General features: G+C 44.3%; 1 protein-coding gene across 7 annotated transcripts in view; it reads left to right on the forward strand.

Moving 5' to 3' along the window:
- Positions 1-13,851, forward strand: part of WWOX (WW domain containing oxidoreductase) — a 946,355-nt gene that overhangs the window by 374,466 nt on the left and 558,038 nt on the right. The window contains exon 9 of one of the 7 annotated variants that reach the window (XM_072819239.1): positions 2,796-2,864. The exons of the other annotated variants lie outside the window; for them this stretch is intronic. Within the exon in view, the coding sequence (XP_072675340.1) occupies positions 2,796-2,849 (54 nt within the window). The 3' untranslated portion in view covers positions 2,850-2,864. Of the gene's footprint in view, positions 1-2,795; positions 2,865-13,851 lie in introns of those variants that run through there. 7 annotated transcript variants of the gene reach the window in all.

Consider the following 13,851-nt stretch of genomic DNA (forward strand, 5'->3'; position numbering starts at 1 on the left):
CCCTACCCTGGAACAGGCTATGTATTAGTTTTCTAGGGCTGCCACAACAGAACACCACAGATTGGATGGTTTAAACAATAGGAGCTTGTTTCCTCACTGTCTGGGAGGGAAGCTGGAAGTCCAAGATCAAGGTGGTGGCAGAGCTGGTTTTTCCTGAGACCTCCCTCCTTAGCTTGCAGATGGTTGCCTTCTCTCTGTGTCTTCACGTTGTGATCCCTCTGTCTTTCGGGCACGTCCCTAGTGTCTCTTCCTTTGCTTACAAGGATACCAGTCATACTGGCTTAGAGATCCACCTTCATGATTAATTTAACCTTAATTGCCTCTTTAAAAGTCCTCTCTCTATTAGGTTTAGAACTTAAATGTCTGAATTTGGGAGGGACATGGTTCAGTCCATACCATCCCCATGCTGGCCAAGAGGAATGCTTTGGTGAATAAGGAAGAAGCAGTCCCCACCTTCCATCAGTTTCCAGGGAAGAGAAGATAGTCTTAAAAAAAAAGAGAGAGAGAAAAAAAATTCACTGAATTTAATAATCACAAGAGGATTAGTGCTGTGACCAGGAGTGTAAGGTCCTAGAGCAGCTTAGAACAGGTGACTCTAACTTTGTCTAGGGGATGGAGAAGGTTTTCATAATGAGATGAGTTTGGAACTGAGGTTGCAAAAGGGAGAAAGGAGTTTAGGCAGGTAAAGGAGGGCTTGGGATGAGGAGGAAATCCCAACAGTAGGTGTGACTGGGACATTAAAGCCTGGTCCTATTATGGGCAGTTCTAAGAACTGAAAGGCAGCCTGCATAGCACATACCTGGGAAACAAGGGCAAAGGATCGTCAAAAGAACATTGGATCCATCGTTGCATCCTTTTGTAATCATATTTAATGCTGTGGAATGGTGGTTAATTTGCTCAAGAAGTGATAGTTTATGATTCCATGTTTGCATCCTGTTTGTTGAAATAAGAAATTCTCAAAAATTCTGGGTCTCCAAGATTCAGTTGGGAATTTATTTTAAACATATCCATTCCCCGGAGCCCCCTCCCCTGCAATTTTAATACATTCTGGCTGGGGTCCAGGAACCTGTATATTCAACAAACACTCCTGTTCTTATGGTGCAGTGGCCCAGAAACCCAATCTAAGGAGACAAGCTGTTGACATGTTACTTAGAAAAGCCTAGAAAGGTTGAGTACTACCAGACCTGTTGGAATGTCTGCTAGATCCAACCCATGGCGGGTGAGGTCAGATGAAAGTAACCTTTTCTGGGCCATTACATTGGGGAAACTAGAGTAAGCACTTTGTGTGTATCTGTTTTTTCAATTTAATACAACAGTCCTACTGAAGGGGACACATGAGTATACCCATTTGACAGATGGACAAAGTGAGGGACCGAGGGACTAGATACACTTCTAAGGTCACACAGCTTGTAAGTGATGGCATAGACACTCAAACACCAGGTTCAGACGACGCTGCAGTGCATATGTTCTCGAGGTACAGTCACTAGCACTCCTGGTGCCTACCAATCACGTGATCAGTGCTTTAGACACTTGCACTTCTCATTTGTTAGGTGATCCAGAAGGGCTTGGATTGCAGACCTGATTTGAGCCAAGACTCTGCTGCTGATTCTCTTCAAAAACCTGGCCAAAGCCCTTGGACCTCACTCATTCCGTTCTACTTGTCATACACATTATTACTCTTCTTTACCAAAAAATCCAGATTGCTTAGAAAAATAAAATACAACTCAAGACAGAATCAGAGTTTTCTAAGTGACGAACTTTTCAACATAGTTTGTATCTCAACCCAAAGGTGTTCTTTCCCTAAATTAAAAAAAAAAAAAGTAATAATAAAAGAGTGTATTTAAAAAATTGCTTTGCAAACTCCTTTGGAGCACATCACTGCCTTATTGGGTGAATCATATTTTTAACTTTCACTTCCCATCAACTTAAAACATAATCTGTCAAGAAATTGATGGGCCAGTTGACTGTAAATGAGTTTGCCTTTCATGCAGTGCTGTTCTGTCCGCTTGCCACAGAAATGATCCCAGGTCATTCCAATATATTTAATTAATTTTAGAGATGAAATTATTTTGCCCAATAACTGGAATGCTAATAGTACTTATTGTAATGGTTCTGTTCAGGTTTGTTGGTTCGAAAATAAACGCCTTCATTTCAATATTTGCCTTTTGGTTGCAGCCCGTTAACCGGTCATACACCGTAACCTCATGAACATCATGGCTTAATTGTAACTTAATGTGTACCTAGTTTTTGTGCAGCAGATTTCTATCTTAACTGCAAAGTTTTGCCCCCCAAATACTCCCCTGAGTTGGAGTTTCCAACAGATGGATGGATTGGAGTGACATAACTCATACTTTTGAACATAATAACTTTATCGGTGTCTTGATAATACACATTTGGACTGATTTTTGGATGTTAGAATAAAGTGAGGAAAATAAATCTTAGCTCGCTACAGCATAATTGGGGCATTGAGATTTTTGGAGGTGTACTACATCTGTAATGGGGAGAGGTTGCCAGTAGTAAGGGAGGGACAATAGAACCGCTACAGAATCTAAGGCAGAATTAAAATCTGCATATTAATAGCTTTCCTGCCAGTCCCGAATAGATTCATTCTTCACATCTCAGATATATAAAGCTTAGTCCAAAATAAATTCTGGGGAACGTTCAACCTGATTGAATCTGCTGTAAGCTCTGTTAATATATTTGTTCGAGTCACTTGCACTCAAAAGCTTTTTAGACAGAATATCACTTTTTTATTTTATTCATGGTAATGTAATTCCCCCCTTTAATCTCTTCAGGGTTTCCCATTAAGTCATGATATGCGGTTCAGAGAAAGTTGGATCGACCATTAATCACACTATCTGGACTTCTCTGTGTCTACTTTTTGTCCATCTCTTAAATCAGTCCCTTGGCAGCAGCAGCAAGACATGGGGCACTCCAGACCATTTGATCGAAGAACTCTTGTCGGGAGACCGGGTGGCTAATCTGCAAGCCAGCTAATGGAAATCATTCTGGGCAAGGAAATAAAACCAAACAACACAAACAAAATCACTACATATTATAGGAATCGAGTACATTCTAAATGACTCAATCCTACAGTTTGGATATCAAGCCTAGGGGTAAAATGCACTTCTTAGATGACCCAGTGATCCAAACACCTACAACGTATATATGCATAACCCTTGTCAGGTAGGACACCTATTAGAGATGGGGACCCGTTTTTTGTTTGTTTTTTTTGTTTTGTTTTGTTTTGTTTTTTGAGATGGGGACTCTTTAAAGCTGTTCCATTTGACCAGGCAAAGTAAACAAGGGCATAGTGGATGTGGGGGTAGGTGGGGTGGGTGAAGGAAAGAAAGAAAAGAAGGGGGAAAAAAGCAAGGAAAAACAGAAATGTTTCTTTCCTCACAGTCAAGGGAAAAACCCATATTAAAAACACCGGCTACGTGGAGCATGTTCAAGAAATATTTGTGGTTGAAGTCAGTTACCTGGTATATATCTAATTTTTATTTCAAAAAGAATGGTTGTGAATCTTTAAAAGTTCTTTGACTTTCTCTCCTTTCCTAACCCCAAAGTAATAATTCATTAATGCTGTCATTAAAATGCCCTTATTTGATCATTTTATTTAAAACCAAAAAGTGACAAAGTGAGCTCAAGGATTTGAGGGTCATAGAAACTAATTTTTGGTCTAGAAGAGGGTCTGCAAACTTTGTCTATAAAGGGCCACTTAGTAAATATTTTTGGCTCTGTGGCCTGGAAGCTATCTTTCACAACTGTCAAACTGTGAAGTATAGTAGAAACAGCCATAGATATATGTAAACAAGTAGACACGGATGTGAGTCAGTAAAATTTTATTTACAAAAATGGGTGGTGGACTGGATTTGGCCTGTGGGTCATAGCTTGCTGGCCCCTTGAGCATGTGTTTGCGAGATGCAATTTCAAAAATCATTTTTGTTTGATTTTTGTGGTTTAAGAACATGCTATTTTCGATCTTGGATGAGTGCTTGTCTTTTGAATTTTCATTTCTTCCTGACATAACAAAAAGTCCTTGCTTTGGGATTTCTCGTTAACCATGACACTTCTCGTGGAACATCTTACTTCCTGGCTCCTTGGGGAAAGGCGACAAAACTGGAATGGTTGGCTGGAGCCAGCGTGGACATGATACTTTCCATACTCGGGCAACTGGGGAAAGAAATCAAGAGTTTGGAGTAAGGATTTGGAACAAAAAATTGAAGACTGACTTCTTTTTTTCTTTCTTTCTTTCTTTTTTTTTTTTTTTAAAGGATAAAGAAAAGAAAGGAACAGAGGAGAGATGATGTGCCTCCTCCTTGGCTGGAGGCTCAGGGTTAATTGATGAATCTCTTATAAGGGTGTGTTGTAAAGTCTTTGGAGGACAGATCCTGCATACTTATGCTTTTGAGTAACAGACAATATATTCCATGATGCAGGCATTAAGGAATCATGCTATTGATTTTGGAAGAAACCTAAGGAAAACAGAAACCCCAGTCTTTTCCCTGGGTGTTACTTAGGTGGCTTGTCTTTTAAACATTTGCGTATCATGGACTGAATTTTCCAAAGAGGGCTAGTGGTCATGTGAACTTATATTTCTTTGTATATATTTATAATGTTAACCCTAAATATTGACCCAGTGTAGTAAGGAACTGGGAGACTGTCTCCCTGCTTTCTTAGAAACAGGGACATCCATTTTGTTGTTGTAAATGCTAGAATGTTCCAGGACGGCAGGGCTAGGGTGGTCTGTTCTGTTCTTGTCACTCTTTCCGAGGAAGGGAGTTCCCCAAAGCTAGATGAATGCACATGCTAGCTGTTTGCTCCTCTCAGCTCTGCTTTGGGTGGTGAATACCATCCTGGGGAAGCAGGCATTTCCAGCCACCACTGCTCGGGTTGCCAGGGGCCCAGAAGCACCTAGCGCTCCATCCTCCCGTGCAGCGTCCATAACAGAGCAGGCTCGGTCTCCTTCTGCTAGACCAACATGATTGCTCTCCATTTTACACTCAAGATCAAAGTCGATGGAAACCAGTTTCATCTTTCCCGGGCCAGGGATAGGTGCTCAAACACGTGTTATGTCAGTTGTATGATTTCCAGGGCAAAACTCCCTCCTTCCACACGAGGCAGCAAACACTGTGAGGCTGTGAGGACTGAGTGAGAGAGGGCTCCTGGCTGTGTTGCTAGAACAAGCTCCTAGTGGGGGCCTAGCCATCCTTGGCTTCCTGACATACTTTCTTACCCATTCCCCAGGGCTCCCTCTGGAAGGATGATGAAAGAAGGGTCACTGGTGGGGTGACCCACTGATCAAGGCACTCCTTAAATGGACCCAAAATTTCACATGGAAGTGTGACCTCCAGTTAAAGCCAGATTTTCCTTACCCTGTGTGCCCCCCCCCCAAAAAAAGATTATACTGTGATACTGTTCTGATGAAGTCATCTTACCCTGTAAACTATCATGTGATTTATACAAAGCCATCTGCTACCATACAGGGTGTTTTATTTGGGATCCAGGAGGAGAAGGCGCATCTGCACCCTCCATAGCATCTGAATCTTAATGAATAAAAGCACCAAGAGTTCTTTAAAAGGGACTTGTATGGGTCTATTTATAGTCTGATAACATTTTGTAATCTGGCTGCACATTGGATGCTTACTGTCAGTCGTACAAGGAAGTGAACTTCTCTGCTGGTTTCCTGAGCAACGTGGCTGTGGTCAGAGGAGCACTGAACACGTAGTCTACCACGGGTGGATCGGCCACACACATAGCTTCTACCCGTGTCTCCGTTGTGCATGTCCCCCAGAAGTTTCTGCTGCAGCTCTCTTAGTTGTTCGTCTTTAAAAAGAACGGCAGATTTTGAGATCCTTATTCATCCATTCTTTCTTCCTTCTTCAGTTCTTTTCCTTGCTTCTCTCCTTCCCTCCCTGTTTTGATGGGCTTTCTTATTACCCAGGTGTCGAGATCAGGAGACCACTGTCATCAGAAAGATGGTTTGTGGTACTCCCAGATACCAAGAGAAAAGGGACACACCATGTCATGGAGTCATATAGGGCAGCTCCAGGGGTGCTGAGGAGGCAGAGAGAGGACTCTGTGGGCAGGAGCCTTTAGTGTGGTTTCTGCCAAAAGGACCAGGGAGGGGCAATCAAGCAGACTTAAGCTTGACTAGTTTACATCATTTCGATGGGTTCTGGGGTGGAGGGGCTCTCCCTAGTTGCCTGGTACCTGGCCACGGGATGATCAGGGCAGGTGGATAGTGGCCCAGAACGTGGGAGCCGCATAGTAGAGGTGGTGGGGGTGTGGGCTCTGGAGAGGCTGGTTTACGATCGAAAGGCAAGTTGACCCATGAGTTCTTCTCTGTCTCTAGGAATCGAGTAACCCTGGGAGGGGTCTGACTTTGGACCAAAGATCCCAGACTATCTTGTTTGTCCTTAAAACCATAGCATTGAATGGGACTGTCTGGGACACCTGGGGAAGACCTCCATTCATTGCACACGGATTGGACTATTCCACTCTTATCTTTGCTGTTTTTTAGTTACTCCCAGAAGTGACTCCTGGATTTGATGGCTCCCAGAAACCCACTGCCCACCCAAAGCCTAGGACTCTGAGTGGTGGCCCTGGGCATTGTGATGACAGAGGTGGGACCTAATGCAGGAGAGCATCCGTGGCTTGTGCGGAATTTGTAATCCTTACCCAAGCATTAATTTTGCTGTGTAGGCAGCCTGTTCTCCCACAAAGCACTGACTCAGAAGAAAAGGGGCCCAGAGCACCCAGCAGGGCCTGGCTGACAGCTTGTGGCTCCCTTGCCATCGAAGGTTCTGGGGAAGGTAGAGACATCAGCAGGAGTGAAGGAGAATTTGGAAGGAGCATTTTTAGTGGCTTAGTTTCTTCTCTCTTTCCATTCTCCCTCTGTCCTTCTCTCCCCCAGTACCCCCTTACTTTTTTCCTTCCTTCTCTCCTTCCTTTTTAATAATTTTTAATTATAAGCATAGTTAATGCTATAAAAGTGCAAAAAAATAAAAAAAAAACCTCTGTTTTTTTTACAATCCTCTGGAGACATGCTTATTTCTAAATTTCTAAATTTAAATATACTTTCCAACCCTGTCTGGAGAAAGGAAGTATTTTTAAGCCAAGCTAAAAGGAAGGGAAGACATTCCCTTTTATCGTCTTACCCATATGTCAGAGCATGTTTTTTTTTTTTTCTTAATATTGTTCATTTGGTGCAATTATTATTGAATTGTGAAGCACACAGAACTGGAGCTTTGGACCTTGTAACTTTGGAGAAATTACTTTTTCTCTCTGTACCTCAGCTTGTTCATCTGAGTAATGGGGATAATAGCACTGTCTACATCTCAGGGCTTCCGTGAGCAGCCCTCAAGATAATGCGTAGGAGAGGCTGTTACATACTGTACACTGAAGGAATGTCACTTCTTCCTGCCAGTATTATCATTATCAACGTCATCCTCGTCATCATTCCCTTCACTTCTTAAGGGCCTTTATCTTCACCTGAACTAGGCAGACTGGGGCACATTCACTCTTTGGAATAGGAAAAAAAAAAAAAAAAGAATCTCACAATTTCAAGGGACTTTACATTTGGAGTAATTCTACTAGAAACTTCAGAGAAGCCTCCTGTTCTGACATTGCCTACAAATACCAGAGGAAGACTCTTCCGAGCATTGCCAAGGAGAAAAATGAGAATGCCAGCTTAAATAAATGTTATCCCAATCTCTGCAGAATCGTGAGGTGTCCGATTTTTTAAAGTGTCGACTGCAGGGTATTTATTATTCAGCGATAATAATAAATCGCTGCTTATGAAATCCGGGGACTCGAGTGTCCTGAAGGGAGGAAGCAAAGTGCAGAGAGAAGAGCTTCGAGAGGCAGAGGTCCAGCCAGACCTGGGCTATTAATCATCGCCCTCCATTATTTCCTGAAGATTCATTCATTGTTCCGTAGGTACCTAGAGGGTCAATTAGAGACCACAGACAGGCTTTTTCAAAGACACAGGAGGGTCAATTAGGCCCTCCTTATAATTTTCTGCTTTAACAGCAAATGCCAGCCTATTGCAAATCAGATGCAGGGGAGTTTGGAAATAAACAGGGTACTTTTCCTCTTCCTTCTTTAAAAAGAAAGAAAAGGAAAAAAGACCCAACAGGAGATAAGGAGGCGATCAGCTCTTGGTAACATATGGCTTTGCTGTCAGGCTCCGGTTCAAGTGAGGCAGAAGGGATCTTATCGAGACTTGTGGAGAGCGGACTTCTTGTGGGGTCAGAGCACCAGGAACGCTTGGGGAATTTCTATGATGGAACAGTCTGTTCCCATCTCCGAGGTGATTCATTTATCTCGGGGGCGATTGGAACTACACTGGTGTGAGGGTATGATCATAAAGTGTCCGAAAGGGTACCTGGAATGAATGGATATTCACAGTGACACAGGGTGGGTCACCACCACCCACCACACGTTTGGAAAGGATGTCAACTAAACTCACATAAGTACTGTTTTGCATGACACCAATTTTTATTTGTTTTCCCTGGAATTGGCAAACAAAGTTTGAAACACATTACAGTAAAGTCAGAAAAGGAAGGGAATTGTCCTAAGTGATGGAAATATGGAAAAAGACTGTCAGAAGTCCCAGTATTCCTTTTACCCTAGTATTTTGAGAAGGCTTGCTACATTTTGACTTCTGCCTGAATGCCTAATCTTAACCAAATAAAGGACATAGTCATGCTCCACCTCAAGATCCCATCCTACCTCTCTACCATCAAACAGAGATCTGGAAGCAAAAGACAGATACTTTTAGTGTGCAAAACCCAATTCTAACTCAAGTGATTCTTTTTTTTTTTCTGGGATTTCAGTGCTACTTCTGAGCTCCAGATTGTCCGATGTATTCACATGTTTGTTGAGAGCTGGCTGATGTACACACACTATTCTAGATCCCGGGGACCCAGCAGAGGTTGCCTTAGGAGGCAAAGCCCTTTTCAGTTCCAGAATGCTGCAGCCCAGCCTCCAGGGCCTCTTCCACTTTGAGGTTACATATATCCTATATGATTTTCAAAGAAAGGGATTAAGACTGAAGCTGGGAGGGGTGAATTTGTTTCTATGGGAGCCTTTGCTAGATCCACTGAAAACTGTCCCCCCCCCCTTTTTTTCCATTTCCCCAAGAAGAGGACATGAGTGTTCATTTCTTTTGGTCCAAGATTTTGTCTGTGTTGCCTACTGCTGGTATTTTCCAAGTCTGGAAGAGCGCCTGGTGCGTGGTGGGTCCTCAGTGAGTATTTGTTGACTCAGTGAACTAAAGGCTGGTGGGCAAGGGGAGTGATTCTGAAGATCTGGCCTTTCTTCTAGCCCCCTGAGCAGCTCCAGCCCCTACATGGTGCTGTGAGAAGAGCACGGATCCGCTTTTTATTCTACACACTTTTGCTTTCTGATAAAAAAGCAAGGGAATCTCCTAGCACTTGGACACTCCAACCCCATTTCCAGCTCCCATCTCCAAAGTTGCCAATTATGTGGCTTGCAGATGTTTTTTGTTGGGACTGCTGGGTTTTTGTTTCCTTCATGAAATAAGGTAGTTGCCAACATTTTCCAAATCAAGAGACTTTACATTGCGACAGATTTCCTGCTTCTCTTGAAAAAGCAGAGCTGGCATCATTTGCCTGCTTCTCAGTGGGACCAGCAGGCTGGACTTGAGCAGGGCTGCCCCTCGCTAGCTGGGATATATGCCCACTGGCTTTCCATAGTACCTATCAGGCCTCCTTCACTCATAGAAACTGCCTGACCTCCCAGGAGTTGGAGTCTGTAACCCTGTATGGCAACGACACTGATTCATGAGCTCGTCCATTCGCACCCTGGCTATCATGGGACCCTCTCACAGGCCTCCCTGACACCACACTTCTGATTCATTGAGCTGACCACTGTCTTGGTTCCCTGGTCTTGGGGCTGATGGTGCTCTGAAAGGCCCAGCCTTACTTATATAGATCCCTCTACCTGGAGTGTTCTTTTTTCCCTTTTCCAAAGTAACTTTGACTCTTTCAGAAGGCCTGCTTGAACACTAAACCCCCTCTCCCCACAAACTTTAAGTGCGGGTTGGGTATTCCATTGTTCTCATAATATCCTCTGCAACCACAGATTGTACCGTGGCTGCTTACTACTCTGCCGGCCACTCCAGACTGTCATCCCCCTAACAACAAGAACTTTGTTGCCCATGATCACATCCTGGGCATCCAGACAAAATCTGGCCTCTGAAGGAGAGGACACATGGATGTGGCTGGCTGGAGCCAAGCATGGGAAAGGGACAACAAGATTAGATGGGTGAACAAGGCTAATGTCCCCAAATGCCTTGGGAGTCCCAGTGAGATTATGGGTCTTAGCTTCATGGCAATTGAAAGCGTTTGGAAGGTTTATGGATATTGTGGTATCCTGCACATAATAAGGGGACCGAGTGTGCACTCCAGCTTGAGTGAGAAGGATAAGGGGCAGGACTGGCAGCAGGTGGGCTCTTGGAAGAGTCCAGGCCAGACATTGTGGAGGCCAAAGCCAATGAAGGTATGTGGAAATTAGACATGGCTACTGATCGAGTGTAGGGGGGGCAAATAGATGGACATTCTACTGTGGGGAGTGGGGAAATAGGCCTTATTTGAGCTCTGCTCAAATTTATGAGAATAACTTCACTCCCTTCCCCCTTCCCCCAAGCATCACCCGTATCACCTTGGTAATACAGTCTCTTATTAAAGCATGCCGGGGGAAAAAAAAAAAAAGCATGCCGAGAGCAGAGGCTCTGAGTGCAGCATATGACTTTAAAGCAGCACTATTAGCAAACATCCACTGGCTTGGTTTTTAGTGTGCATATATTTTTATGTATTCCATGTGGATTTTCTTTGCCTTTCTTTTTCTTCTTTTTAATCCTCTTCCTTAAGGGAAACCCCGTCCTCACTGTAGCTTCTTGGTAGCATGTTCTAACTAATGACTTTAATCGTGTGAATGTATAGCAGAAATGGACAGGAAAACCCTCTGCCCATTTATCTTTCAGACCCCAAGTGTACAGGCACAAAACCACAACTTCCACCCTTTTTTCCCCCTTTATTTAGCAATTTATGACTTGGCTTACAATCTGTTGCAGAAAGCCCAGCTCTACAGCTTCCTCCTGAATCTACATTTTTCGATTTTGTCTACAATAGCCGAGGTCTCGGGAGTTTGCCATTAGAATGACTGCTTCAGAGAAATTAATGACATTGACGGGTCCTCATCTTTTTTGTGTGTAATTTTGGTTATAAGAAGAAACTCAACCAAGCCGTTGCCGCTACTGCCGCCGCTGCCGCCGCCGCCGCCTCCTCCTCCTCCTCCTCCTCCTCCTCCTCCTCCTCCTCCTCCTCCTCCTCCTCCTCTCTTCTTCTTCTTCTTCTTCTTCTTCTTCTTCTTCTTCTTCTTCTTCTTCTTCTTCTTCTTCTTCTTCTCCTCCTCCTTCTTCCTCCTCCTCCTCCTCCTCTTCTTCTTCTCCTCCTCCTCCTTCTTCCTCCTCCTCCTCCTTCCTCCTCCTCTTTCCTCCTCCTCCTTCCTCCTCCTCCTTCCTCCCCCTCCTCCTTCCTCCTCCACCTTCCTCCTCCTTCCTCCTCCTTCTTATGTCTCCTCCTTCTTCCTCCTCCTCCTCCTTCCTCCTCCTCCTCCTTCCTCCTCCTTCTCCCTCCTCCTCCTCCTTCTCCCTCCTCCTCCTCATTCTTCCTCCTCCTCCTCTTCTTCTTCTTCCCATGCAGTTCAGAAGATTATATTAGATGACATTTGATACAAAAAAATATTTGTGGTAGGGCTTTTCTTCATGTAGCTTAGAATAAGTTGGTGCCAATGAAACAGGTACCTTTGTAGAAAAAAATTTCTGAGCTCCATTTGGTCTGAAAGTTTTCTTCCTTAACATTGTGTGAGACATGGCATAGGAAAATCATTCCAATAGTTGCAGATCTAGATTCACTGGCAACAGCATTATATTACTACCATAAGCAATACTACCAATAAGGATTACTTTGGGATGAATTCTTTAGTAATTAATAAAAAAAATTAAAGCTGCTATACCTGAGGTGCTAAGAACTTTACCCTCTGCAAGTATAGTGACTATGAAAGGCAAAGAAGTAAATGGAAGAAGGTTTGTATTTTAAAGTTGGACTGTAGTATGCTGCTGTATTTGTTTCCTATTGTTGCATAACAAATTATCCCAAACTTAGCACTCAAAACCACACACATCAGCTCACGGTTCTGTAGGTCAGGAGTCTGGACACAGTGTAATAGTTTTTACACTCAGGGTCTCACAAGGACAACTTTCAGGTGTCAGTTGGAACTCTGTTCTGTTCTGGAGGGCCTGGAATCCACTCCTAAGCTCATTCTGGTTGTGGTCAGAATTCAGTTACGTGCAGTGTGAGACCCAGGCCTTAAGCGGCTTCCTCTCTGTCACCTGCTGGCCACTCCCATCTCCTAGAGGACACCCACATTCCTTGCCCTGTGGCCCCCTCCCTCCCCAGGGTCACCAACAGAAGCTGTCTTGTGCACTGAATCGTCTCCATGCTTGGAATTTCTCTTCTTCTGAATCTGACATCTAGACCCATATTTAGAAGGCCCACGTTATGATTAAGATAGTCTCCTTATCTTAAGGTGAACTGATTTGGAGGCTTAATGAACATGCATAAAAAAATCACTCCCCAATGGGACCTAGATGAGTGATTGATGGAGCAGCTGAAAAAGGTCAGGTGTGCACCAGGGCCCAGGCACTTCGTGGGCCACCGCATAGGATTCTGTGGACCAAAGCCACTTTTTATGTTTTAATAACTGAAAACAAAGCCTACATCTTTTCAGGGACTTTTTTAGATACAGAAAGTGTCACCTAAGACAAAGGGAGTACTCGAGGAAGATATAAAACACGGAGAAAGGAAGCTTAGGTAGGTAGAGCCTCCGGGGCAGAATCAGATTTGATCGGGATGGTTGCACCTTCCCTTGTGAGCCATGCATGTGCTTTTGCCAGAAAAGAGCTCGGAGACAGGGGTTCTCTGGCTCAGGGTCTTTAGTTATCAACAAGGCTGAGTCAGAAAAGTTTGATCTCTTGTATAACCTGGTTCAACTCATGATGTTCCCTGTGCCTCGATGTCCCCACCTCCAATTGATTAATATTCAAATCATCAAATGATTAAAAGCAGCAGTAAAGGGATGTTCAGTCATTAGCCCATTTCAGGCATACAGTAGGCACTCTGCACATGTCCCTCCCTTCTCTAGATAGAGTTTCAAATCAGATTAGACGGCAAACCCTAGATCTGATCCAGGCACTCTAGACATCACAGACTTCTCAAGTTCTTCTGTGCAGAATGAGAATTCAGGCCTGGGAGAGCCTGGGAGCGCCTGGGAGCGTTCCCTCAGTCTCCTGCTTCACATACAAAATTCCTCTGAAATCTCACTTTATCTCAAAACCCACACGAATTCTGTGTTCTGTTCCCTGAGACAGCCACATTTAGTGATATAAGAACTAGCGTTTGAATTATTAGTTCCCGGTCATGTTCACACCCTGGGATGTGTGTGTCTACTAGGGCCAGGACTAGGGAAGCCCCACACCTAAGGCATCTAGGTAGGAAGTCACACCCCCTGGGTTTGTGCCAGTGCCACCTTGTCCTAGCTGGACCCGAGGCTCGTGAGGCTGCTGACCCATTTGCCCTGGGGACACATCACACACATCCATCAGCGCTGGAGAGGCCCGGCAGCTGGGGGCCAGATAGCGAGGCTGAGCGGGAGGCGCCTTCCCTTGGGGCCCCTGTGCCTGCTGATGAGCTGATAGTTCCACTCCAAGGGGTGTAAGTGTGCACGCCACGTGCCGCAGTCTTCGACACAGGGAAGACC

The sequence above is a fragment of the Canis lupus genome, chromosome 3, assembly GCF_048164855.1.
Source record: "Canis lupus baileyi chromosome 3, mCanLup2.hap1, whole genome shotgun sequence".
In the NCBI taxonomy this organism is placed as follows: Eukaryota; Metazoa; Chordata; class Mammalia; order Carnivora; family Canidae; genus Canis; species Canis lupus.